Source organism: Perognathus longimembris, chromosome 5 (genome assembly GCF_023159225.1).
Source record: "Perognathus longimembris pacificus isolate PPM17 chromosome 5, ASM2315922v1, whole genome shotgun sequence".
Taxonomy (NCBI): Eukaryota; Metazoa; Chordata; class Mammalia; order Rodentia; family Heteromyidae; genus Perognathus; species Perognathus longimembris.
In genome coordinates, this window is record NC_063165.1 from 7,963,118 (window position 1) to 7,988,309 (window position 25,192).

At 50.1% G+C, this 25,192-nt stretch overlaps 1 protein-coding gene across 1 annotated transcript in view; it reads left to right on the plus strand.

Annotated features, from left to right (window-relative positions):
- The window catches only part of Urb1 (URB1 ribosome biogenesis homolog), a 63,956-nt gene extending 41,504 nt beyond the window's left edge, over positions 1-22,452 (plus strand). The window contains 15 exon segments of the mRNA XM_048346315.1: positions 333-526; positions 2,246-2,356; positions 2,478-2,541; positions 4,370-4,541; positions 5,604-5,709; positions 10,599-10,759; positions 11,477-11,588; positions 12,131-12,237; positions 13,696-13,839; positions 15,404-15,513; positions 16,753-16,854; positions 16,856-16,939; positions 19,059-19,300; positions 20,349-20,942; positions 22,001-22,452. Of these exon segments, the coding sequence (XP_048202272.1) occupies positions 333-526; positions 2,246-2,356; positions 2,478-2,541; positions 4,370-4,541; positions 5,604-5,709; positions 10,599-10,759; positions 11,477-11,588; positions 12,131-12,237; positions 13,696-13,839; positions 15,404-15,513; positions 16,753-16,854; positions 16,856-16,939; positions 19,059-19,300; positions 20,349-20,942; positions 22,001-22,179 (2,482 nt within the window). The 3' untranslated portion in view covers positions 22,180-22,452.
- The last annotated feature ends 2,740 nt before the right edge of the window (positions 22,453-25,192 follow it).

Sequence of the window (25,192 nt, forward strand, 5' to 3'; positions counted from 1 at the left end):
TGCCTGGTAACAGTGGAATCCAGAGAAAGGGTCAAAGTTAGTGCTCTACCACTTGAGCCACAGCCCCATTTCTAGCTTTCTTGCTGGTTAATTAGAAATAAGTCTCATGGATTTTCCTGTCTAGGCTGGCTTTGAACTGTGATCCTCAGATCTCAGGCTCCTGAGTAGCTAGGATAACAGGCTTGAGCCACCAGCACCCAGCTATCACGATAGCCAGCTTGGTGCTGTATTTCAAAATCTTCCTAATGAAATCCTAAGGAAAAAAATTATTGCTTCTGGTAAAATAAACTTCCCTTTCATTAAGGCACTTCCTTTTGACTCCTGCCTCCCAGATTTCGCTATCAGGACCACACCTTCTTAAAGACCCTCCATGCTGCCACATTGCTGCTGTATGGCCCAGAAAGTTCCGTGCACTCAAAGCTCATCCAGCTTCCTGTGGTCCACATGATGCTGACCCAGCATTCTCTGTTTCTGCCAACACTGCTGACCTCTGAGGGAGAAGGAAACCCAGATAGTCAAGTAAAAGGTACCCCTCCCCAGATCTCCTCCCAGTTCACTTCCTGCTTTTGTTTCCTGGTGATTTGTTCCAAAGCTTACCCCCCTATTTGTTTTCAGATCTCAGCAGGTAGTACTGGGGGCATGTTACTGTCAGTTCCAGGATCAAGACATCATCATGTGTGTGTGTCTTTCTGTGTGTGTTGTGTGTGCATGTGCTGGTACTTGGACTTGAACTCAGGGCCTAGGTATTATCCCTTTTTTTGTTGTTGATTGTAGGGCTTAAACTCAGGGCTTGAGTGCTGTCCCTGAGCTTTTGTTCTCAAAGGCTAGAGAGCTGTCATTTTGAGCCACAGCTCCATTTTCAATTTTCTGGTGGTTAATTGGAGATAAGAGTTCCACAGACTTTCCTACCTGGGCTGGCTTCAAACTGAGATCCTCAGATCTCAGTCTCCTGAGAAGCTAGGATTACAAGTGTAAACCACCAGTGCCCAGCTTCCCTTAGCTTTTTTGGTCAAGGCTGGCACTCTGCCACTGAGCTACAGCTCCACTTCTGGCTTTTTGCTGGTCAATTGAAGATAAGAAAATTCACAAACTTTCCTGCCTGGACTAGCTTTGAACTTCAGCCCTCATCTCAGTCTCCTCAGATCTCAGTGTTGTAAGTTTCTAGAATTGGGGGTATGAACCCCCAAGGCCAGGCTTGATATTCCTTTGTCTTAAGATAGAACAACAAAGGCAGGCCTGTTCTGAAGGCCTTGTCTGACTAGTAGAGGTGTTGGAAAGAGCTCACCCCCGTGTCATGCCTGGGTGGTAAAAGAGCTGGGAGTTAGGGGAACTTAGGAGATGTGGGAAACGCAAAGGTGGGTGTCAGACCTGAGAGACCGTTTTCTTGCGTTTTCTTAGTGGGCAGATTGAAGCTTAGCAAGGGAAGAGGGCTAGAATTCACTTGTTGGCAGGATGCTGCTACAGAACTCTTCTAACGCCAGGCTTATTCTATGCCTAATTCAGTAAGCATTCACTTATTGCCTAGAAGTTGTGAGGCTTGTCAGAGGAGACTGTCTGAGATTTCTGCCCCTCAGAGCCGCACTGTTGACAGACGAGTCAGTATCACCCAGGCCATTAGAAGCCATTATGGGTCAGTCTGTAATAAACTGCTGGATTGGCCAAGGGTGATGGCTCATGTATTTAACCCTAGCTACTCAGGAGGGCAAGATCACAAAGAGCACAGTTCAAGGACAGTCTGAGAGAGAATTCATCTCAACAAATGAACTGTGGGATAGTGGCTCGTGTCTCTTGTCCCAGCTCTGCAGGAGTCATGATAAGAGGGTTGTGTCGAAGGCTGGCACTAGGCAAAAAGCCTGAGACTGTCTGAAAAAATAAGTAAAGTAGAAAATGTCTGGAGGTGTGATTCAAGTTGTAGAGCACCTGAGTTCCAACCCTAACACAGCCAAAAGAAAAACTTTAAAACTATTGGAGTGAGGCCAACTGTTGTGCCAATTACTAGTATAAATGCTAGGAGAATGTATCCTCTATTCAGGAAGGAGTAGAAATTTTAGAGGTTTTTTTTTTTTTTTGATAGTGTAATTATAGGGATGAATGTTTAGACTTTAAAGTCTGAGCGAAGACTAGTCCTTGGCCTTGTCAAAAACCTAAGAAGCTGGGCACTGTAAAGTCATCATTCCTGGAACACTCCTGCTTGCTTTGTTTGCTGTGCGTCCCTGTGGTGCTGATGTCTCTCTGTTTCTTCCAGAAGCGCTGGTGGACCTGATGTGGGCAGTGGTGAGGCTGTGCCCTTCCATCTGCCAGAGCAGCCATTTTGCTGTGCTTCTTGGGGCCTACGGTGCCACCCTCAGTGTCCTAGGTGAGGGCGCGAGCCCCTGGGTGGGGGAGGGGCGCGATGGTGGTACCGCTGGGAGGGTGCTGGCTGTATCCAGTGTGTTGAAGGCGCTCAGCTTCCTATAGCAATTCTCCTTGACTTCTAGACCAAAAGATCTTGCTTGTCCTCCGGGCCTATGAACAGAGCCACGTGAGCCTCATCGACTTCAGGTGAGTGTTGGACCTGTGAGTGTGGAATCAGCAGGCCTTGCCGGTGTCCATCCAGTGGGGTGGCCCCTGTCCACACAGCCAGCTCCACATCCTGTCTGGCCAGGCTGCTAGCCCAGGCTGCCAGGGATGGCCTCCCGCCTTTGCAGCAGCAGGTCTCGCTGCTGACTCACAGGTGCTGGCTTCCAGCTGGACTGCATGTGTCTCTGGTTGATTTTTCTGGAAACCTTTCTTTTCATGCTTTCCTATAAATGGAATGACTTAGGATACAGGATTTGGGAAAGAAAGTAAAGAGAGTGAATATGAAACCTAGTGTTTCCCCTGTCTGCACATTTGTATGTGTGTCTCTCCTGTCTGCATGTTTTGTCTGTCCATCTATCTGTCCTGTCTGCACATTTATGCATGTGTGTGTACGCTAGGGGTGCTGCCTCTCTCCTGGGTCTTGCTTTTTCTTTGTCCATATCCTGGGGTCTTGAGGGGCTGAGCTTCGTGTCAGACCAAGCAGGAACTGACTAGAAGCCCTCTCCATAGATAGTATTTATGACTGTCTTTGTTGCCCTGGATTCTTCTTTCTCTCTTCAGCACCTTCATTGGCAAAGATCTTGTGTGTTCAGATAGCAAGTGAAAGAACTAGATCAAGAGAAAGTTCTGGGAAGCGCTGCATGAAAAAGAGCACTTGGTTTAAAAAATGAAAGCCGTAGTATCCCAGAAGCTACTCCCTACCTCAAACAAATAAAATAGAAATGTTCTTTATCTCTTAAGACTGTAGACACTTGCCCTTCTTCCTCGCATTGCTTTGGGGTGGGTGTCGTCACAGGAGACCCTGCTGGCACTGGACCACGCGTTGTGCGTGTGGTGTCTGTCCTAGGTCTGCTTCCTCCCAGGAGGCAGACACAGCACGTAGCTACCCGGGAGCGGGGAACTGGCTTTCCTCCAGGCTGGGTCGGTGGAGCATCCCTTGCGGAGGCGGTGGGGAGGCAGCTTGAGAAGGAAGGAGAAGGATGAGGAGGAAAGGGGAGGCCTGAGGCATTTTCCAGGTAGAAGAAAGGTAGGCCTGAGGTCGGCTGAGTGAGAGCACACGGCTCCTGAGATAGCCAGCTTAAAGGCTGTGTGGGCAAACCTGGTTCACTCAAGACTCCTAGTGGGAGAGCAGGCTTCTGCTGCTGGCCTAGCCTGGCTCTGGAGCCTCACGCCTCCAGTGTGAAGCTCAAGTCCTAGGGATGGCTCTGGGGCTTGAACCCAGGGTTTTGAACTTACCAGGCAAGCGCTTTACTTGAACCACACCCCAAGCCATTTTTGCTTTGGTTATTTTTCATATAGGGTCCCACACTTATACCCTGACCAGTATGGACCGTGGTCCCTACATTTATATTTGCCATGTAGCCGGGGTGACAGGTGCACACCACTGCATCCAGCTCTGTTGTTTGAGATGGGATCTTATGAACTGTTGTGCCTAGCCTGGCCTCAAACTGTAGTGTTCTAATACCTACCTTCTGTGTAGCTGGGATTATAGTCATGAGTCACTGTATCTAGCCTGAGTAATTTGCTTTATCTTTTCTGTCCCTTCTCCTCATTTGCACAGGGGGTGATAGTGTAACATAGGGAGTTGTACAGGCCAAGCCAGGCATGCCATAACTAGTGTGTGGGTGTTGGCTTCTGCCGTCATCACCATCTGTCACTGTACCATCGGCATCCACATCACCACCTCCTCCTCCCTAAGCTCTGGTAGAACACGAGTACAGGGCCAGAATAGCACTGACACAGTGCTGCTCTCAAGGATGGGTAGTCGGTGGGCCCCATCAGCAGTCCACTTCCCCCCCTCTGGCTCTAGGGTGCTGATGTGGGGCCCAGCAGCCGTGGAGCATCACAAGACACGCCGGAGCCTGGGCAAGTCACTGTGGCAGCAGCCGAGCGTCGGAGACATCCTCCGCCTCCTGGACCAAGACCGCATGATGCTGACCATCCTGCACTTCCCCCAGCACCGGAGGCTGCTGCCCCCCGAGGTGCGCCCGCTGCTGACACCTCTGCTTCTGCTGCTAGCACTTCATCTGTACCTTCAGCTTCCTCCTCCGCCTCCTCCTCCTCCTCTTCTTCCTCCTCCTCCTCCTCTTCTTCCTCTTCCTTTTCCTCCTCCTCTTCCTCCTCTTCTTCCCTGTCTTCCTCCCCCCCACCCCCAGTACTGAGGTATGAACTTGATAGGCAGGTGCTCTACCACTTGAGCCACCCTCCAGCCTAGCTTTTTGCTGGTTAATTGGAGGTGGATTCTCAAAGACATTTCTGTCCTAGCTTTCTTGGAACTAAGATCCTTCAGGTCTCACCCTCCCGAGTAGCTAGGATGACAGGTGTGAGCCACTAGTGGCTAATGGATAGAGTGCTACTTTTGATTAAGGAAAATTTCATTTGTATATTGAGGTAGACTGCTCCCACATGTTCCAGTGATTCACCCACTCCTGCCGACCCTGTTTCATCACACACATCCCCACAGCAATGAAAAGTTGATCACAGGGGCTGGGAATATGGCCTAGTGGCAAGAGTGCTTGCCTCGTATACACGAAGCCCTGGGTTCGATTCCTCAATACACCTCATAAACAGAAAAAGCCAGAAGTGGCCTTGTGGCTCAAGAGGCAGAGTCCTAGCCTTGAGCAAAAAGAAGCCAGGGACAGTGCTCAGGCCCTGAGTTCAAGCCCCAGGACTGGCAAAAAGGAAAAAAAGAAATTGATCACATTCCAAAAACCAGATAAAACCTTGTATGAGCATTAATTTTTTTTACCAAACAATTGCTACCACCACCCACCACCCTTTTTTTCTTTTTCTAGATATTTTGGGGATGAAGTCTTAACTTTTCTTGCCAATCTGGTTTCGAACCATGATCCTATGAATCTCAGCCTTCTGACTAGGTTTTTAGGTGTGAGCCCCCAGTGTCTAGCTAGAACTACATTTTGCTTTATTCTCTTAATGACTTAAATACTTTGCTCTCTGGCTATAGCGTGTCTCCATGCACATGGCTCAGTCACTTGTGAGGTTTAGTCACACATTTTTTTGTTTGTTTGTTTCGGCTATTTCAGAATGCACAGGAGTCCTTATATAAAGACAAAAGCGTGAAGGTGGATCTCCATGGCCTTTATGACCCCTGCTTTCTCCTCCAGCTCTTTGGGGAACTGACCAGGCCAGGTAAGCACAGCTGCCCTTGTGGGGTCTGGCTGACTCTGTGGGCCCCAGGAATCAGCATGGTGGTAGGTGATCATTGTTGCCATGAGGCCCAGATTAGGCCTGAATCTTCAAAATCTTGAGGTTATTTTTTGTGTGTGTGAGGTAGACACCAGGGATTGAATTTAGGGCCTCAAGTTGCAGGAAGTGCTCTACCACTTGAGCCACATCCCGCCCCCCCCCCCCCCCACACACACACATTAGCAGGTCCCATGTGCTTTCTGGAGTCTAGCTCGACTTAAAGATCCATGAGACTCCAGAAAAGCCTTTAAGAAAAGCCTGTGTTGTTGGAAGTGGCACACTGAGGCTCAAAGTGGTAGAAGTACTAGCCTTGAGCGAAAAATCGCAGGAACAGCATTTTGGCACTCCCTGAGTTCAAGCCCATGACCAACAAAAAAAAAAAGACCATGTTATGGGTGTTTGGGTGTTGGTGTTTTGGCTTCTGTGACCAGGTTACTACATAAAAGGGCCCCTTTATGAAGGATGTGGCTCTGGATTAAGCTTATTAGGTGGACTGGGAAAGCCATGTCCCACCATTTACCCCGTGACTGTTTTTTTTTTTTTTTTTTTTTTAATGCCAGTCTGGGGTTTGAACTCAGGTCCTAAGCACTGTCCCTGGCTTCTTTTTGCTCAAGGCTAGAACTCTGCCACTTGAGCCACAGCGTCACTTCTGGCTTTTTCTGTTTATGTGGTGCTGAGGAATCGAACCCAGGGCTTCATGTCTGCAAGGCAAGCACACTCTACCACTAGGCCACATTCCCAGCCCACCCTGTGACATATTTAAACTTTCAAGTTTCTGTTGTATACCACGCTCCCTCCAGAGAACAGACTTGCTGAAGACTTGGACTGCCCTTTGTACTCCTTCCGAAAGGACCCAGAGGGGCCTGGCTTTTCCTCCACATTTCCCCATCAGTGGCCCTGCGTGCTGTCCTCAGCTGTCCCGGGGACACTGGGTGGTGCTGGACCTGACTGACAGCAGAGCAGGGGCGTTTCATACCAATGTGGCTAGAATGACAGCAGCCAGCTAAGTTGTCCTAGTAACTGCTAGACAGTAGGCTAATGAGGCAGGTCCCCTCTGTGGCCAGGAGCTCTTCCGGCCTCCCATCTGCCTTGCCTTGTCAGTGCTGCCAAATCTTTTCCTCGTCAAACATGACAAGAAATAGCCAGCCAGGCTCTGGAGGGGCTCACCAGTATTATTAGCTACTCAGGAGGCTGAGATCTGAGGATCATGGTTTGAAGCCAGCCTGAACAGAAAAGTCAGTGAGATTCTTATTCCCAATGAACCAGCAGAAAGCCAGAAGTGGAATGTAGCTCAAGTGGGAGAGTGCCAGCCTTGAGCAAAAAAAGCCATGCAAGAATGCAAGGCCCTGAGTTTAAGCCCCAATACTGGCACCAAAAAAAACAACAAAAAACAAAATTTCACACTCTAAAACCATGATGTTGCTTCTTGGGTGAGTTATAACGGCTCATTTAGTCCATTTCTCTCACAATAGAACTTTTAGGGAGACAGACAATGACTTAGAAAATATTCAATAGTGAATCAGAAGTTTTTTGTTTTTGTTTTTTTCAAAATCTCAAATACTGTCCTTATTTGGTGGGGGATAGATGGTGGAGGCCTTTTGCAAGAGTGGAAACTAGTAAATGGTCTTGAATTAGGGAAAGGTAGTGGTCCCCATCCTCCTTGCCTTTCAGTTTTCCAGTACAGCCTCTTTCAGAGTCTAATAGGCAAGCAAAACTATGTTCAGGACATATCTGCCCTCATTTGAAAAGGATTCTCAGTAGTTCAAACACGGTTGATACCAAAGACTTACATCGAAGCCAAGCACTTTGGAAAGTGTAGAGGGGGAGAGGGAGGATCTACACCCAAGTCCAGCATTATCCCACAGGTAAGTTTACTACAGGGTGCTCCAGGCTTCCGGTCATCTCAGGCAGTAAGTGGGAGCCTGGTGCTTGCGACATATTCACTTCCTGCTAGAAGAAGCACATCAGTTCGTCAGTTACAGTGTGACATACAGAAAAATACATGGGTTGTATTTCCATGGGCTCAGTTTTGGGGGAAACCGTAGCCAGATCAGGGAGCAGTGTTTACTCAGCAGCTTCTCAGGGGAGACCATCTGCCTAGGAGGGGCCAGAGTCCTGTGCTTGAGCTTCCTGGGAGTGGCATCAAGGTGCATTTTCTGGTGTCAGGCTTCCTTCAGCTCACATTCTGTCTGGGAGATTGGTCTATAGCAGTGTGTTTGTACTTCCTGCCTAGCTTAGGTATCCTGTGATCCTGCATCAGGCCTGTGGTTAGTTAATCTTTATAAAGTGGCTGTGTGTCTTCAGAAATGCCAGTCCTTTGCCAAAAGGGGGGACTTGTTTTCATAGCCTTATCACCTCCTGTCTGAGTCCTTGGCCAAGAAATGGTACCAGCCAAGGCTGCTATCAGTGACAATGACAGATGCTTTTTCCACAGCAAGTTCTTGTCCTTAGCAGAATGGGGCTGAAATGTCTAGCTCATAATTCACATGTGCCACCACGCAAGCAGCACTGGAAGACCTATGTGCAGTTCTGTGAGTTGTGTGGCCCCATGAGTCTCAGTGAACACTGTGCTGTCCTCTTGTCACTACGAGTCACAGCTGGGGATGCTGTGTATGAAGAAGCTGAGGGGACCAATTCTTGATACGTTAGGAACACTGCCACTAAAGCCCACTGGCCCTCGGTGCTTCTGATTTTCATCCTTGATAATTTTCCTGGCAGAGCCATTTTGATCGGGAGCAGGTTTTACAAGGTCATATTGCTATTCATGAAGTTCTGAAAACAGACAATGGCATTTATAACTATTTTTAAATGGTCTATTGTATTTTCAACATCCCAAGGGCAGCTCTTTTCCATTAAGTACTACAAAATCAAAACTTCCATAGAGTAACACAGTCACAAAATAGGTTGAATTTTCCTCATGGGACACATGGAAAAACTCATTTGTCTTAGAATGTCAGCAGTTAACTAAAAGTGCCTGGCCAGCCAAATGCTAGCTCTTTTCAGTGAGTGTAGTATTAAATGATTAGATTATTCTCTCCCTCTATGTTTATTTCTTATATAGGTGTATATGTATCTCTTAAATACATTTTATTTTCCATAAGATGTAATTTATCCACAGTTCAGTCCCTCTAAAGCTTTCAGATTTTTCCTCTCCATCACAAAGAATCACTTGTTAGAAAGAAAGTTGAGTCCATAGCTTTTGGAACCCAAGAGGCATCTGTTTATTTTCATCCTGTACTGTTAATCCTGTGTATCTGTGTGTATGTCTGTGTTCTAGTCCTAGGGCTTGAACTCTGCACTGTTTCTGAGCTTTTGTGCTCAAGGCTAGTGATCTACCATTTGATCCACAGCTTCACTTTCAGCTCTTTGGTGGTTAGAGATAAGAGCTTCACGGAATTTCCTGGCCAGTCTAGCTTTGAACCACAATCATCACATCTCAGCCTCTTGAGTAGTCAGGGTTACAGGCGCGAGCCAACAAAAGCCAGTTTTGATCTGGCTGTTGATATTGAGTAAGGTTCTGGTAGGCAGCATGTACTTGGGTTCTGCTTTTTATCTGATCTGCCCATCTTTGCCATTTAATTTGAGTATATATACCATTTATATTTAATTAGATCATTGATCTGAACTCTATTTTATCATTTTTATTGGCCCTTAACTACAATGTGTACGTGCATGCATACTTAGTAGTTGCTTTAGAATTTATAGTCTTCATCTTCAGTTTAACAGTTGGCCTTTGGCCTTAGAGAAGCTTCTAATAGTATAGATCCATTTCTCCCTTCCTGGCTTTTGTGCTCTTACACATTTTACTTCAATATGTGTAATACTCACAGTGTGTATTTTTGGTTCACTATATCATTGAAGGAGATTTAAACATGATATTAGTTATATAGTAGCCGTTTCTTGTTCTCCTCATTCCTTTGGGTACATCTTGGTTCCAGTCTGGTAGCATTTTTCTGTTGTCAGAAATTCGTTCATTAAGACATCTTGTCATTCAGGCTGCAGGTAACCAATTCTTTTAGCATTGGTGGTTAAATTTGGGGCCTGTACTTGCTTGGCAGATGATGTACCATGCGATTTTCGTTGTGTGTGTAAAGACCAACAAGGGTTGCAGAGCAGATGTAGGCAAATCCTGTGTGAACTCAATGGCCCCAGGTCTGGACCAGTCAGCTGGTCACACTGCTGAGTTTCCAGGCTTGAACCTCCTGTATTTTCCTCAGTGTTGCTTGTACTTGGAGCTCTGACTGGTAGGACAGGGAAGAGCAGTGAGCTGATTGTCTCTGCTACAAGTGTGCCAGGTTTCACAGGGTGCCTCTGCCTTTCTCTGGCTTCTTATGTGTTTAAGTGGTAATGAAACTGGGTGCTGGTGGCTCCTGCCTGTAAACCTAGCTACTCAGGAGGCTGAGATCTGATGTCCACGGTTCAAAGCCATCCTAAGCAGGAAAGTCATGGGACTCTTATCTCCAATATACTGCTCAGGAAAAGCCAGAAGTGGCACTGTGGCCCATGTGGTAAAGGGCTAGCCTTAAGCACAGAGACTTAAAGACAGCACGTAGACACTCAAGGCCCAGACCCAAAAAACAAAGAGGCAATGAAGTGACCCTGGCTGTGGCCGACCAGCATCTGCTCTGACCTGTGTGTGATTACTGCCGCAGGGGGCAGGCGCTCCTGTCTAGCCTCAGCCGCAGTTAGGGGCCACCGGGGAGAAACTTGCTTCCTTGCATCCAGCACAGGTGCTGACGTTGATAATTGCCAAAGGACGTCCAAGTTCTCCAGGTGGCACGACTGTCATGGAATCCTGCTCTGTGCCTCATGTTCTGTTTGACTTCCTATAGAATTTGTGGTGGATTGCCGAAAGTTTTTGGATTCAAATTCTCTGGGGCTAACCATCGCAGCCCTCAGCAGCTATGACCCCCAGATGCGAGCTGCGGCCTACTCCGTCCTGGCCGCCTACTACTCCCACCTGGAGGGGGCTCGCTTCCGGGAGCAGTCCCAGGTGAGTGGGAAGTAGGGCATCCTCTGAAGGTGAGGGGGGCCTGATGGGCTTCTGGAAGTCAGCTCTCTACCCAGTCTGATAGGATGTTCACTTGGGTCTGGCGCATTGCTCAGGGATCAGCTGAACAAGTCCTTGTGGGTAGACAAAATGAGTCTGTAGTCCAGACTGTGGTAAAGCTGCTTGTTATTCCTGACATGTGGCCCCACGGTGGTAGAGGAACAGAGGGGACTGTACTTCCGGACATGGTGTGGGGCTTTTCAGCCACTGGGCACCGGCCTCTCTCCTCCAAGAAAAGCCATGTCAAGGAGCCCTAAGGTGACAAGTGTGCTCTTCTGCTGTGGCTTTGCCTCTGGTGTCCCTAGGGTGAGGAGGGCAGGTAGACCCTACAAAGCTGCTGTCCAACTGTGAGACAGTCACAGTTATAAAAACACACATCTTTGTAGTATGTGTGTGTGTTGGTACTGGGGCTTGAATTCAGGCTGGGTACTACCCCTTAGCTCTTTTGCTCAAGGCTGTTGCTCTGCCACTTGAACCATAGTTCCTTCCACTCCCAGCTTTTGGCAGGTTAATTGGAGCTAAGGGTCTCACAGATTCTCTTGCCCTGTATTGGTTTTGAAATGCAATCCTCAGATCCTGAGTAGCTTGGATTATAAGCATGAGCTACTGGTGCCCAGCCCAGTTCCTCTTTGTAATATTTTTTTTCTCCTTGTTTCTCAGCTACTTTACCTGTTGGATGTGGTCCGGAATGGTATTCGAACCCCAAACCTGAGACTCTCTTTTACCTTGGCTCTCTTCATTGCCAAGGCAGCACAACAGATTTTGAAACCAGGTACCCCAGAAACTGTCTATTGGAGGAGAGCTCAAAATCTTGAAGCCAAAATATCTATGTCTAGGGTTATATCCCATAGTTGCAGTCAGTCACCCCTCCCTGAGAAATGACACGGTTGTGGTTGGGTCATAAGCCACGGGTGCAAGGTGGCCCCTCCTAGACTTGTCCCTGCCTCAGTCCCTTCACCACGCAAAGGGGACAGCTGTGGTACCTGTGCCTCGAGGGTTTCTGTGAGGTGACCCACGTCTCTCTCTCTCACACACACACACACACACACATGCCCTCTTGGGGTTCTGGCTCAGTGAGCACCCCTAGTGTGAGCAGCCACTGTTCTGCCATTGGTGATGTAATTAATCACCAACTGAGATGGGTGAAATCAAGTCTCGGCTCGGGGTCCTCAGCTAGAAAGCACAGGAGTGCAGAAGTTCCACGGGGACAGGGGCTGTCCATCTCATGCCCAGAGTGCCCCCACATGTGCACCACGCGGGCCCCAGGGCATCCTGGGCAGGCCCGGGTTGGTGACTGTCTGCCTGTGTCCTCAGAGGAGCACATGTACTGGAAGCTCAGCAAGTTCCTGCTGTCACACGAGTACCTGAACATGGACAAAGTGCCAGGCTTCTACCAGTTCTTCTACAGCTCTGACTTCGAGGTAATCCCACCAATGTCCTCCTTCAGGTCTCCTGGGATTCCTGAACTGCGTCCCTCGGCCTCCATGGTTGCTGGTGTTTCCCCATGAATATGTTTGCCACACTGCCGGGCTAAATTTGTACTTCTCCTTTGTGGAGATGCCAAGCCTTTTATCCCCTTATGTGTTCCCCTTCCACTCTCTCACTTGGCCGCCTGACCTGCAGGCAATCCAAGGTGGAATGGGGGTCGCGGGTAACCTCGGTTGCGTGTGGCTGCGAAAATGCCCTCCCTATACTCGCCAAGAAAGGAAGCCAGGTACGCATGGGCTCTCGGAGTAAGCTTCAGGAGCTTTCCGTTTATTCAAGGGAGGGGCAATCAAACTTATAGCACTAATGACGAGAGAAGGAGAGGGACTGACCAGGTGCTAACGATAGGCTAGTGAGCATGTCCGTCCAAGAGCAGCGCCCTAGGACCTCCCCGACAGGCTAACGTCATTTCCCACAGAACCGCCCTCTGGGCGCCTGACCGCGCCACTACGACACAGGTGCGACACAGGTGCTTGCAACAGAGAGGCGCGGGCTGGTTTGGCTGCCTCTTCTGGTTTTGGACCCGGAAGGAGGTGGGAGTGGCTAACATCCACGCAGCCCCAGGGTGGGAGGAGAGACAGCGTCTTGGGACCGCCCTCTCCTCCTCCATGCCAAGCTGATACCCAACACCACACAAGCAACAAGAAGGCCAGGAATTGGGGCTGGGGATATGGCCTAGTGGCAAGAGCGCTTGCCTCGTATACTTGAAGCCCTGGGTTCAATTCCCCAGCACCACATATACAGAAAATGGCCAGAAGTGGCACTGTGACTCAAGTGGTGGAGTGCTAGCCTTGAGCAAAAAGAAGCCAGGGACAGTGCTCAGGCCCTGAGTCCAAGGCCCAGGACTGGCAAAAAAAAAAAAAAAAAAAAAAAGGCCAGGAATTGGAGCTGTTTACTCAGGCTCCTGTCACTTCTCAGATCTTTGTTTTGTTGTTTTGCCAGTCCTGGGGCTTGAACTCAGGGCCTGAGCACTGTCCCTGGCTTCTTTTTGCTCAAAGCTAGCACTTGAGCCACAGCATCACTTTTTCTATATATGTGGAGCTGAGGAATTGAACCCAGGGCTTCATGTATATGAGGTGAGCACTCTACCACTAGGCCATATTCCCAGCCCCCACTTCTCAGATCTTTAAAGCTCTGTGTCAGTCGGGTCATGCTGGGCTCTCCTGGTGAATCCTGGATCCCTCTTAAGCCTGGCTCAAAGTGGACCTGGTCCTTTATTCCCGACCTGAAGCAGCAGGATCAAATGAGCGGGAGGGTTTTTAGTTAGACCATCAGGAACAGAGGCCAGGCCTCTGTGACAGGCTGTTGCGCTAGAAAACAATGGTGTGTGCAAGGTTAGCGCATGCCACACTTTAACTTAGTTAATGCTTCTTTCTCATTTGCCTCCACGACAGCAAAAAACGGAGCAGGAGTGGGTGCTGGGGATTCTGCGGCAAGGGATCCGAGACAAGCACTGCTACGAGCTGTGTGCCCGGCGAGGGGTCTTCCACGCCCTCCTGTCCTTCTTCAATAGCCCGCTGTGTGACGAAGGGGCCCAGGTGAGCAGGGGCTGTGGGTTTGTTTGAGACCCTAAGGTCTGTGCTCTTTCTCATGCTTTTTTTTTTTGGCCAGTCCTGGGCCTTGGACTCCGGGCCTGAGCACTGTCCCTGGCTTCTTCCCGCTCAAGGCTAGCACTCCACCACTTGAGCCACAGCGCCGCTTCTGTCCGTTTTCTGTATATGTGGTGCTGGGGAATCGAACCTAGGGCCTCGTGTATCCAAGGCAGGCACTCTTGCCACTAGGCTATATCCCCAGCCCCTCATGCTTTTTTTTGAATGTCAGGTCCAGGTGAATTTTGAAAGCTGACTGCCTGGAACCTGGCTTTGAATTAGAAAAAAATATGCTTATATTCAGGCCTGTGTTGTCTGTGTTGTCTGTGTTGTGTTGTCTGCTCATGGCACCGTCATCTGAACCAGCTGTGTGACATGTAGTATCGTTTGTCCCTGGATGGAATGGCTTTCGCTGTGACCCTCTTGCTGAGACCTTGGCTGATAAGAAGGCCTCTGCTTTGCCATCACAAGGAAGGGACTAGTCAGTGATTGAAACCTACAGAGCTGAGCAAGAAGCTGAGTCCCATTTGAGTGACGGGAGTTATCAGCCACCAAGGTTTCACTTAGATTACAGAGGCACCAAAACTCAGCAGAGCTAGGTGCCAAAGGCCCATGCCTGTAATCCTTGCCACTCAAGAGCACTGGGCTCTGAGGATCCCGGCTCAGAGTCATCCTGGGCAGAAAAGTCCACAAGATTCCTCTGAAGTTAACCACTAAGACTCCAGAAGTGGAGCTGGGGCTCAAGTGGTAGAGTGCCAGCCGTGAGCAAAAGGGCTGAAGGTCAGCACGCAGGCCCTAACTTGAAGCCTCAGTGCCAGTGTGCACGCACGCGTGCGCGCACGTGTGCACACACACACACACACACATACACACACTCTCCACATACCCCGCTCTGCAGAAAATGGAAGTTGTATCTGCCAGGCTCCCCAGCTCCCTTGCACCGACAGCTCATGTGCATTTTCCAAGTGCACAGATTATTAAAGGAAGAAAATAAGAGCCTTTGGTGTTTTGATTAATTCTTACCCTGGCCAACTTCTCTTTCTGATCTTATTATATAAAATGTGAGGGCACGAGAGCGAATTATGATCAGAAAAACATTAGAATAAATGGGATTTGGACATTATAGGAGAATTCAAAAGTATCCAGTGAACATTTTGGGGCAGCCCCATGTTCGTGGCCCCCTTTCCAGGTGGCGAAGTGGGACAGAATGGGCTGCACTCACGGCGGGGCTGGAAATGGGCCTGTGTTCTCCGCAGTGGGCGGCACACATCTGGCTGTGGTGTCTTGTGCATCTTGCTGTGTGTAGGTATTTCAGGACAGGTGAGCAGATGGGTCGGCGGGGACCTCCTCAGGCCCGCTGCTTGCCGTCCCTGGGGGCGAAGGCTTGTCCTCAGCCACCGCCTTGATGCTTGGCCCCGAGGTCTTGGTGTGCAGTGGCCACCTGTCACCACAGCGCGCATGACTTTCTAAAGCCCTCTCAGCACTCAGGGCTGTCTTTGTTTTGGGTTTTTAGAATTGGATTCTAGAAATTCTACAGAAAGCTGCTCAGGTTGCCAGATCTGCCTATGAAATCGTCCGGGACTACAGCCTTTTAACATGGATTTTACACATCCTTGAGAGCAGGTAAGTCATCTCAGAGATGTCCAGCACGAAGGTGGCATGGTGGCGGGAGAACTGCCGCCGGCCTTGGCGAACAGGAAGCTTCGGCTTCAAGAGGCTCCTCACAGAGTCCCCGAGGTCTGTTGTGGTGTCTCCATTCTTGGTAACAGGCCCAGATTGTATTGTTGAGGGCCTGCTGTGCAAGATTCCCTGCGATTCCAGAGAGGAGCGTGAGGCCCTCTGGAAGGCCATGCCATACCAGTAGCATCTAGCAAGAGGGCTCTGACATCTACCAGCGACCACTGTAACAAGCCCTGAGCCAGCCAGCCAAGCCCTCAAAGTGTGTGTGTGTGTGTGTGTGTGTGTGTGTGTGTGTGTGTGTGTGTGTGTGTGTGTGTGTGTGTTGGCACTGGGACTGGGGCTTGAACTCAGGCCTAGGCTGTCCCTTAGATTTTTTCATTCAAGGCTGGCACTCTAACACTTGTAGCTTTTTGCTGGTTAATTGGAGTTAAGAGTCTCACAGATTTTTCTGCTTGGGCTGAACCATAATCCTTCCATCTCAGCCTCTTGAGTAGCTAAGATTACCCAGTGGCACCCAGCTCTTATAAGACTTTTTTTTTTTTTTTCTGGACCTGGCCTCTCTCCCTGAACCTTTTTCGCTCAAAGGCTATCATTCTACCACTTGAGTCACAGCTCCACTTCCAGCTTTTTGGAGGTAAGAGTCTCACAGACTTGCTTGCCTGGCTGGCTTCAAACCACGATCCTTAGAACTCAGCCTTCTGAACAGCTTAGGCTTACGTGAGCCACCAGTGCCAAGCCTTAAAGTCTTTTTTTTAAAGTTCTTCTAAAAAGAAGTAGTATCTTAACCCATCTTGGGACATCAGTCATAAGACTGTCTTGGCTATTCAGAAGGCATGACTGGCCAGTTGTCCGTCCCTGGCTGTTTCACCATTGTAGTTACGATCATAAGCAGCACAGCTTTTACTGTCCTGGAGGGACCGAGGCAGGCCTCTGGGCAGAAGGCAGCATGGGCACTGGTCCTGCATCAGAGTGGCATTTGGACCATCACTGTGTTTTTACTCAGAAGGTGAAATCTGGGGGGAGACAGATGGTGAGCAGAAGAGGGTTAGGAGGGCTGCCACACACACACACCCCACACCCCCCCCGTGTCTCATCCCACTCCATGGTATGTCTCCCCACACCTCCACAGGCAGGAGAGGAGAGGAGGTGGCGGAGCTTGACATCTACCGTGCTCAATTCCAGGTTTCTGGAGACTCAGCTGCTCTCGAATGTGATCTCCTTGCTGCACACGCTGTGGGTGACCAACCTGGGAGACAGAGGAGCCGAGGAGGAGAGCCCACAGCCTGGCCAGAAGCCCCCGCAAGCTCCTCGCCCTGCACCTGGTCAGCGAGTTCCTCCACGTCCTCATCGCGCTCATGAAGCACCTGAGGTGAGCCTGTCCTCCCCCGGGGTCCTCTGCTGTGCCCCCGAGACTGAGGGCCCGTGCTGCTGGGAGTTCCTTTCTGTCATCTGTGGACAACCACACAGGCAGGCTCAGGGTTCTGACTGTGTCGACCAGGCCCGAGTGAGGGTGTCAGGTACAAGTAGCCTCAGGACTATTTTAATAACCTTTTTATTTACACTTCATATCATCAGTGTGCTGAGAAATTAGCATATTTTTGTAACATCATATGCATTATGTCAGGTCATTTTTAGCCAACAAGCTATCCATGTATGTTCTGACCCTGATTGAAATAGTGACGTTTCACAGAGCACATTTTCTATGACCTTGACTAAGACATCAGATGTATTCCCAAATTGTCCCCTCTGCCTTTGCTAGCCTGTGGATACTCACATGTCCCTGAACTTCCTTATTTATTGTAATATTTTCTCTCTTTTTTTTGGTTCAGTACTGGGGCTTGAACTCAGGGCCTGGGGCTGTCCCTTTGCTTTTTCACTCAAAGTTGGTGCTCTGTCCCCTGAGCCACAGCTCCACATCAGCTGTTTGCTGGCTAATTGGAGATAAGAGTCTGTGGGACTTTTCCTACTGATAGTTTCACCTGCTCCTTTGGAGGCTTCTGAGATTTTCATAATCTAGAGAAACATGTTGTGTGCTCTGGGAACCGGTACACGCTCACAAGCCAGAAGATTCACAGCAAGTGTTCGGTGCCCAGAATGAAGTTTCTTTCTGAGTAGTCTGGTTTGCACAGAGGGCCGCGTCCACTTGAGCCACGTTGCTTCAGTAGCGTTTCACCTCCACCCCCCCCATCCCCCCCACCCCCCGTGACCTCCTTGGATTATAGTCCTCCTCCATGTGCCTCTCAGGTCGCTGCAGTCACAGATGTACAAACGCATCCAGGTTGTTGACTGAGATGGGAGTCTAGCCAGCTTTGTGTCCAAGCTAATGTCAAAACTCAGTCCTTTTGATCTTTCCCTCCTGAGTAACTGGGATTATAGGCATGGGCCACTGTGCCCAGCCTGAGGAGGTTAAAAAAAAGTAAAAGTAAAAAATAATAACAATAAAGCTGGGCACTGGTGGCTTATACCTGTAATCCTAGCTACTTAAGAGGCTGAGATCTAAGGATCATGGTTCAAAGCCAACCTAAGCCGGAACATCCTTGAGGCTTTAATAAAGAACTCAAAAAATGGGTGCTGTGGCCCAAATGGTACAGCAGTGGTTTGAGCCTGCGAAACTGAAGGACAGTACCCAGGCCCTGAGTTCAAGCCCCAGGATCTGAAAAAAAAAGGAAGAAAGAATAGAAAGTTTTGTTTCATATTGTCCCAAATTAAGAAACTGCTAGCCTGAGATGTTTCTTTCTTTGTTGTTGTCAGAAGACAAGTTGCTCCTGTCTGAGTACTGATTATTCCTTGAATTAATGGCTGCACTTTTTTTTTTTTTTTTTTTTTTTTTTGCCAGTCCTGGGCCTTGGACTCAGGGCCTGAGCATTGTCCCTGGCTTCTTCCCGCTCAAGGCTAGCACTCTGCCACTTGAGCCACAGCGCCGCTTCTGGCCGTTTTCTGTATATGTGGTGCTGGGGAATCGAACCTAGGGCCTCGTGTATCCGAGGCAGGCACTCTTGCCACTAGGCTATATCCCCAGCCCATAATGGCTGCACTTTTAACCTCGTTTGGGTCTGTTGTTGTTGCGCTGTACGTTTCTTGGAATTCGGGTAGATCTAGCTTCTTCCCACTGGTTGTCAGTCAGGCTTTGCCCACAGGAGCAATGCAGCCCTGGGCCTCTTTCACTGGAGTCTGCCAGTCCCAGGATGGACAGGAAAAAGCAATCCTAGCGTGCAGTTCTGTGTGGCTCCTGGATCCTGACCAACGAGCTTTCTGCTTGCCTGCCCCATTTAGCCAAGTTTTCAGAGAGATTTCTTTTCCTCTGGGGTAGTGGACACCCTCCCCACGGTGGCTCGCTCTTTCCTCTTCGGTGTCCTGGGTCCATGTTAAGTGTGTGTTGTACGGAAAGGCTGGTGCTGGATGAACTGTGATGTCTACAGACCACTCCAGTTCTGGGACAACAGGACAGAGCATCTTTTGCTTCGTTTATGACATGGGCTTCCCAACAGGCCCACCCTGGGCTCTGCCCACCTGACCAGCTTCTTTGGGACACTCGAGTCCGTGCTGAGGTACCGGGCCACCGTCATGAGGGCCTTTAAGGATATGGGCCGATTCACCGTGAACGAGTTGGTGCTTTCCACCAAGGACGTCCTGGTCCTCCTGCACAAGTGGAGTCTCATTGAAAGAGACCTCAAGCTCCAAGAAGACCTGAGAGCAGCCATCGAGAAGTGCCAAGCCAGGGACCTGATGAGTAAGTGTCAGAACCGCCGAAGCCCACCTACAGCAGCCGCCCTCCCCGCTGTCCAAGCGGTATTTCCAGAGCTCACAGGCATGGAGAGGGGAGCCGGGGGGGACCTGGCTTTACGAGCAGCCCTGCTCTTTGTGGCTTTGCAGTTTTCGGCTAAGGTCACTTAACCTGCCTCCAGAAGGAAAGGTGCTTTGCCTCATGCTTTCAGAGGTTTTGGTCCATGGTCACTTGCAGGTCACGGTGGGGGGAGCCGTGGTGGAGCAGAGCCCTCCCCTCTGAACGCCACGCAGACTGAGAAGGCAGCTTGGGGCAAGAAGCACAGCCCCAAAGCTCCAGTTCGGGTGGGGTTTTTTGCTTATTAATTGGAAACAAGAGTCTCATGGACTTTCCTGCCTGGGCTGGCTTTGAACTGCGATCCTCAGATCTCAGCCTCCTCAGTAGCAAGGATTACAGACATGAACCACCAATACCCCATAAGTCAGTAAGTCAGAGCCCCCGCTTGATCTAACTGGTGTTGGTGGATCCACCTCTAAACAGGAGTGCATTAGGGACCAGGCCTTTTGAGCATGTGAGCTTTTAGGGGACATTTAGGATCCAGATTGTAACACTGAATATCACAGTGCTCACCTGTAATGGAGGCAGGAGGTGGCTAATGGCTGCTTGCCCACCTCATCCATACTATGGCAATGAAAGAACAGACTGGAGCCAGAACCTGCTGGACTCAGGCTGCAACACTGCTGCCCACAGGTCTCTCTCTCTCTCTCGTGTGTGTGTGTGTGTGCGCGCGCGCGTGCGTGTGCGTGCATGCACATGGGGAGGTATTGGGCTATATTGCCCATGCTTGTCTCTGGTTTCACGCACTCTCCTGCCTCGGCCTCCCACATACAGGACCATTCGCAGGGGTTTTGTGCCAGTGCCGTGAGCAGCGGAGGGTTTCTTGGAACCATGCAGGGTGCCCAGGGCTTAGGAGCTGCCCCTCTTTCTTTGAGAAGAACCAGTTTGCACATGGGAGACACTAGTCTCACTGCCTTTTTTCTCCTGTGTTTAACAGAAATGCTTAAGGATAAGCACAGGCCCACCATGCCAGCCCGAGCCCGAGGCCCGCGGGCGCGCAAGAGGAGAGCTCCGGAGGCAGAGGACATGGCCAGCCCCGAGCTGGACGCATGTGGCTTGAAGACCTGCAGGGGCCTTGTGCGGTCCATACTGACACACTGGGGGCCAGTGGTCCCCAGCCCTGCTGAGGAGCCCACAGACTGTGCCGGCCCCCGGAGTGAGGCACCGAGCGCCGTGCACGCCGCCGCTTCCCTCGTGGCCAGCTGGGTGCTGCGCTCGGTGGCCGCGTGCCCACCCAGCAGGACCGACGCTGCCGGGCTCCTTGGCTGGCTCAGGAGCCACGTTTTGCCACACCGGGTGGTGGTGGCGGACCTTCTCAAGGACCACGCTGTGAGAAGCAGCCTGTTTAAGCTGTACTGTCGCGTGTGCAGCGCCGAGGGGCTGGCGGGGCCTGCGCAGGAGGTGGCCTGCCTGTTCAATACCGTCATGGTGCAGCTGGTGGCGGCCCAGGGCCAGGCGGGGGGCCCCTTCCACCCGGCCGCGGAGGCCCTGTGCGCCGCTTCTCTCAACAAGAAGGATGAAGCCACACGAGGTACCGAAGCTCCCGAAATGCCTGGGTGATGGGGAAGGGGAAACCTGTTCCTCCGCACGCCGAGGCTCTGCCAGCCTCCTCCAGCGTGGCGGGTCGGGCGCCAGGTGTGCCTTTGGCAGCGAGTGTGAGGAGAGAGCAAGTATGCCTGGGTCAGAGGATCATGGCATGGAATAAGATCCCTCGGGACCAGAGTCCCTTCAGTCCCTGCAGAGCAGCATGGGTGTTCCTTGGCCAGGCAAGTGTGCAAGCAAGGACACACCCATACACATGCAGTGTGTACAGGCAGCAGGTGCCCTGCGGTGCCTGAAAAGTGCCAGGAGCAAGGGAAGGAGTGAGTGCCGCTGGCTTTTCTTTGAGTTTTTTTTGCCAGTCCTAGAGCTTGAACTCGGGGCCTGGATGCTGTCGCTGAGCCTTTTTGTGCTCAAAGCTATTAGCCCTCTAGCACTTGAGCCACAGCACCACTTCTGGCTTTTTCTGTTTATGTGCTATTAAGGAATCGAACCCAGGGTTTTGTGCATGCTAGGCAAGCACTCCACCACTAGGCCACATTCGCAGCCCCTGGTGCTGGCTTTAGTGGATAGAGGAGGACCTGGGTTGGCAAGTATGGCCCCTTCCATCCAGGAAGGGGAGGGGTGGGGAGGGATGGGCCAGCCAGCAGGGCAGGTGAACTCACCTGAGAGCAGAGGCTGACCTGATGTCTGGCTGCAGCCAGGGAGTGGAGTGTGAGCCTGGGAGGCCTTCTGTCTCCTCCCTGTGCCGCTGTGACACTTCAGTGACCCAGATGTACTCGGACTTGAGTGTAACCTCTGGGCATGAGCACCCAGACTTCGGAGGGACCCAACGCACAGTCCCTTCTCCTTTAGGATTTGCGTGCATTATGTTCTTAAGTGAATAAACAGATTAGCATCGCCTAAGGCAAGGCAGAGTTCGTTGGTGTTCTTTACCGTAGGCTCCTGGGGATGCCACAGGCCTGGGTAGGCGCCCTGGCCACTTAGCAAAGCCGGGTGCCTTGTGGGCAAGGTGAGGTCACGTCGTAACAGCCTCGTCTGTCTTCTCAGCCTCCGCAGCCTTCCTGGTGTCTCTGTACGTGAAGGACGTCTGGCTGGAGGCCCCACGGCCAGAAACTCTCCTAACCCACGTCCGCATGGTCTGCGAGGCTGCAGAAGCCGCACCAGGTGGTGAGGAGGCCATCGTTGTTCTCTGCAAGGACCTCGCCGCCTCGGCCTCAGAGGCCTGAGCCCCGCTGGTGCCTGGCACCACATTCTAGAAGGTCAGCTGGGACAGGGTTTGCAGGGAAGCTGTGGAATGACCAGCTCAATACATCAGTTTGGTTTTCCAACAAGAAGAGTTGAAAGGACTATCACTAGCTGATCAGTAAATAACAAGCACAAGGAACCAAGTTGGACATCACTGGCTCAGGCCTGTAATCTCATCCACTTGGGAGGATCTAAGGATCGCAGTTCGCAGCCAGCCTGGACATGCAAGTGTGTGAGACTCCTATCTCCAACTGACCAGCAAATAGCCAGAAGTAGAGCTGTGGCTCCAGTGGTAGAATACCACCCTTGAGTGAAAAAGCTAAGGGACAGTGCCCAGATGCCGAGTTCAAGCCCTAGGACCAGCAGTAAATTCTAAAGAAAGAAGACAAACAAGCTCAAGGGACTGTGTACCAAGTAGTCAGATCTGTAAGGATTGTGGGTGCTTCTGGGCCCCAAACCTATTAGGGCTTCAGGTAGGCAAGACCCTTTTCTCCAGTTGGTCTTCCTCCCAGGGGGATTCCTCAAGTTGAGGAATCTTGTGGGTTCAGAACAGACTCATGACATTAAAGCTAAAATAAATGTAGGGGGGAAATTTCTGCCATATTTTTAAAGAAGCCATAGCACTATTTTATGTATGCCTCTGAATGAATGATTTCCGACCAGTTTTCTGATGATCTTATTAAATCCAAGGGTGTTATGCTAACTCCTTAAAGTATAAAATGGCCTGACTTGCGCTTTGAGAAGACAATATGTATTGTTAAGTTGTATATCAAAGAGGGGATTTGAATTTTATAATATCTTGATAATAAATGTATAGTTTTGTAAGACTTTTGTGTTTTGATTTCTTTCATGTTACTAGGCTGTTTTTTTTTAATTCCAGAGGCATGATTATTATAGTTCAGAGGGTCATATGCTAGCTGGGCCCTGGTGGCTTACACCTGTAATCCTAGCTACTCAAGAGATTGAGATCTGAGGATTGAGGTTCCAAGCCAGCCCATTCAGAAGAATCCATGAAACTCTGCTTCCTATTAACCCTCAAAAATCTGGAAATGGAGCTGTGGCTCAGTAGAGCACCAGCCTTGAGCAAAACAGTGATCTTATGTTAGTGGGTAGTGTAGCTGACTAATATCAACACAGAATTTGCTAGCTGTGGGCTGGGAAGGTGGCTTAGTGGTAGAGTGCTCACCTAGGATGCTTGAAGCCTTCGGTTTGGTTCCTCAGTACCACATAAATAGAAAAATATCAGATGTGGCACTGTGGCTCAAGTGGTAGAGTGCTAGCCTTGAGCAAAAGAAGCACAGGGACAGTGCCCAGGCCCTGAGTTCAAGCCCCAGGACTGGCAAAAAAAAAAATTATGATGGATGTCACAAATAAAATGCTAGTCTGTCCTTTAGGACCAACCCTTGGCAGGGGTGAGGGATCCTGTCACTTGGGAAGTGGCTATTTAATATGTCCTGTGTAATCTACACAGCACTGAGAGTGGCTGGGTTTAGTTTTCAACATTTACCCTTTTATAGGCCACCAGGGTGCTTTAGAATTTGCTTGTTACAGAAATTGAAGTGAAGGCAAGAGTAATTCCTCCATGTGTAGCCCCATTGCCACAGATAGGACCGCTCCTCTAGAAAGCAAGAATGATTTCCCTCCCCCATTCCTTCTTCCCACAAAAAGTCCCTCAATGGTACTGGATAAGAACCTTCTAGAGTTGGATCATACCTTTATTTAGATTCCAGGTGGACTCACGCTAGCACTGTCCCTGTAAAGGCCAAACTTCCTTTCTGTGGCATGTTCATTGAGATGTTCACTTACAAGCCCCTCTGACTAGCGCGCTAAGAGAGGGGGACTGAGTGGCAGGGTGGGGACTGGGGTGTCCTTGATCCCCCAAGTCCTCCCAGTGACTGGATGGGGTTTATTTTCCTACGTAATCTAAATGTGCCCACACCCTCTGCCCTCTAGCCAGCCAGCTTTCTGTCACAGAACCTAGAGATGACTTTACCAGGCAGCCCTGTCCCAGTGCCTCGGGCACCTTGTGACTGTGTCTGCAGAGCTGTCCTGGAGCTAGCATCCTGGGATGGAAACAAGCGACATGACAGGTGATGAGGACTTTGGCACTGGTCCTTTTTCTCCCTCCCTGGAGTTCTCCAGTCTTCTTCCCTGGCATCTTCCTTTTAAATCACCACCCCCAACCATGGCAAGGTCTCTGAGCCTCTCAGCCTGTGGAATTGTTCCATAGCCAATGGGGTAGGAGAAGTTTCACCCTGCCAAGAGTACAATGTACATTCATGGTTTTCACCAAGACTAATAAGTGCAAAATGCTGAATTATAAACATAGTCTCCCTCCAGAGCCACAGATCCAAGTATTCAACTACAGATGGAAAATACTTAAAAAGAAAATACTGCATCTATTTCAAACGTGCAAACATTTGTTTTTTGTACTGGTACTAGGACTTGAACTCAGGGCTTCACATCCTCGCCTGGCATTTTTACTTAAGGCTGGTGTTTTACCACTTGAGCCACATCTCTACTTCTGGCTTTCTTTTTGTCTTTTTATTTTTGCCAGTCCGGGGGGCTTGAACTTGGCCTGGGTGCTATTCCTGAGCCTCTTTGTACTCAAGGCTAGCACTCTACCACTTGAACCATAGCAACACTTCCAGCTTTTTTCTTTTTTGTGTGTGTGGGGGTCCAGTCCTGGGTCTTGAACTCAGGGCCTGAGCACTGTCCCTGGCTTCTTTTTGCTCAAGGCGAGCACTCTGCCACTTGAGCCACAGCGCCACTTCTGGCCATTTTCTATATATGTAGTGCTGGGGAATCGAACCCAGGGCCTCATGTATACAAGACAAGCACTCTTGCCACTAGGCCATATCCCCAGCCCACTTCCAGCTTTTTCTAAGTAGCTTGTTGGAGATAAGAGTCTCATGAACTTTTCTGCTCAAGATGACTTTGAACCATGATCCTCAGATCTCAGCCTCCTGATTAGCTAGAATTACAGTGAGCTAC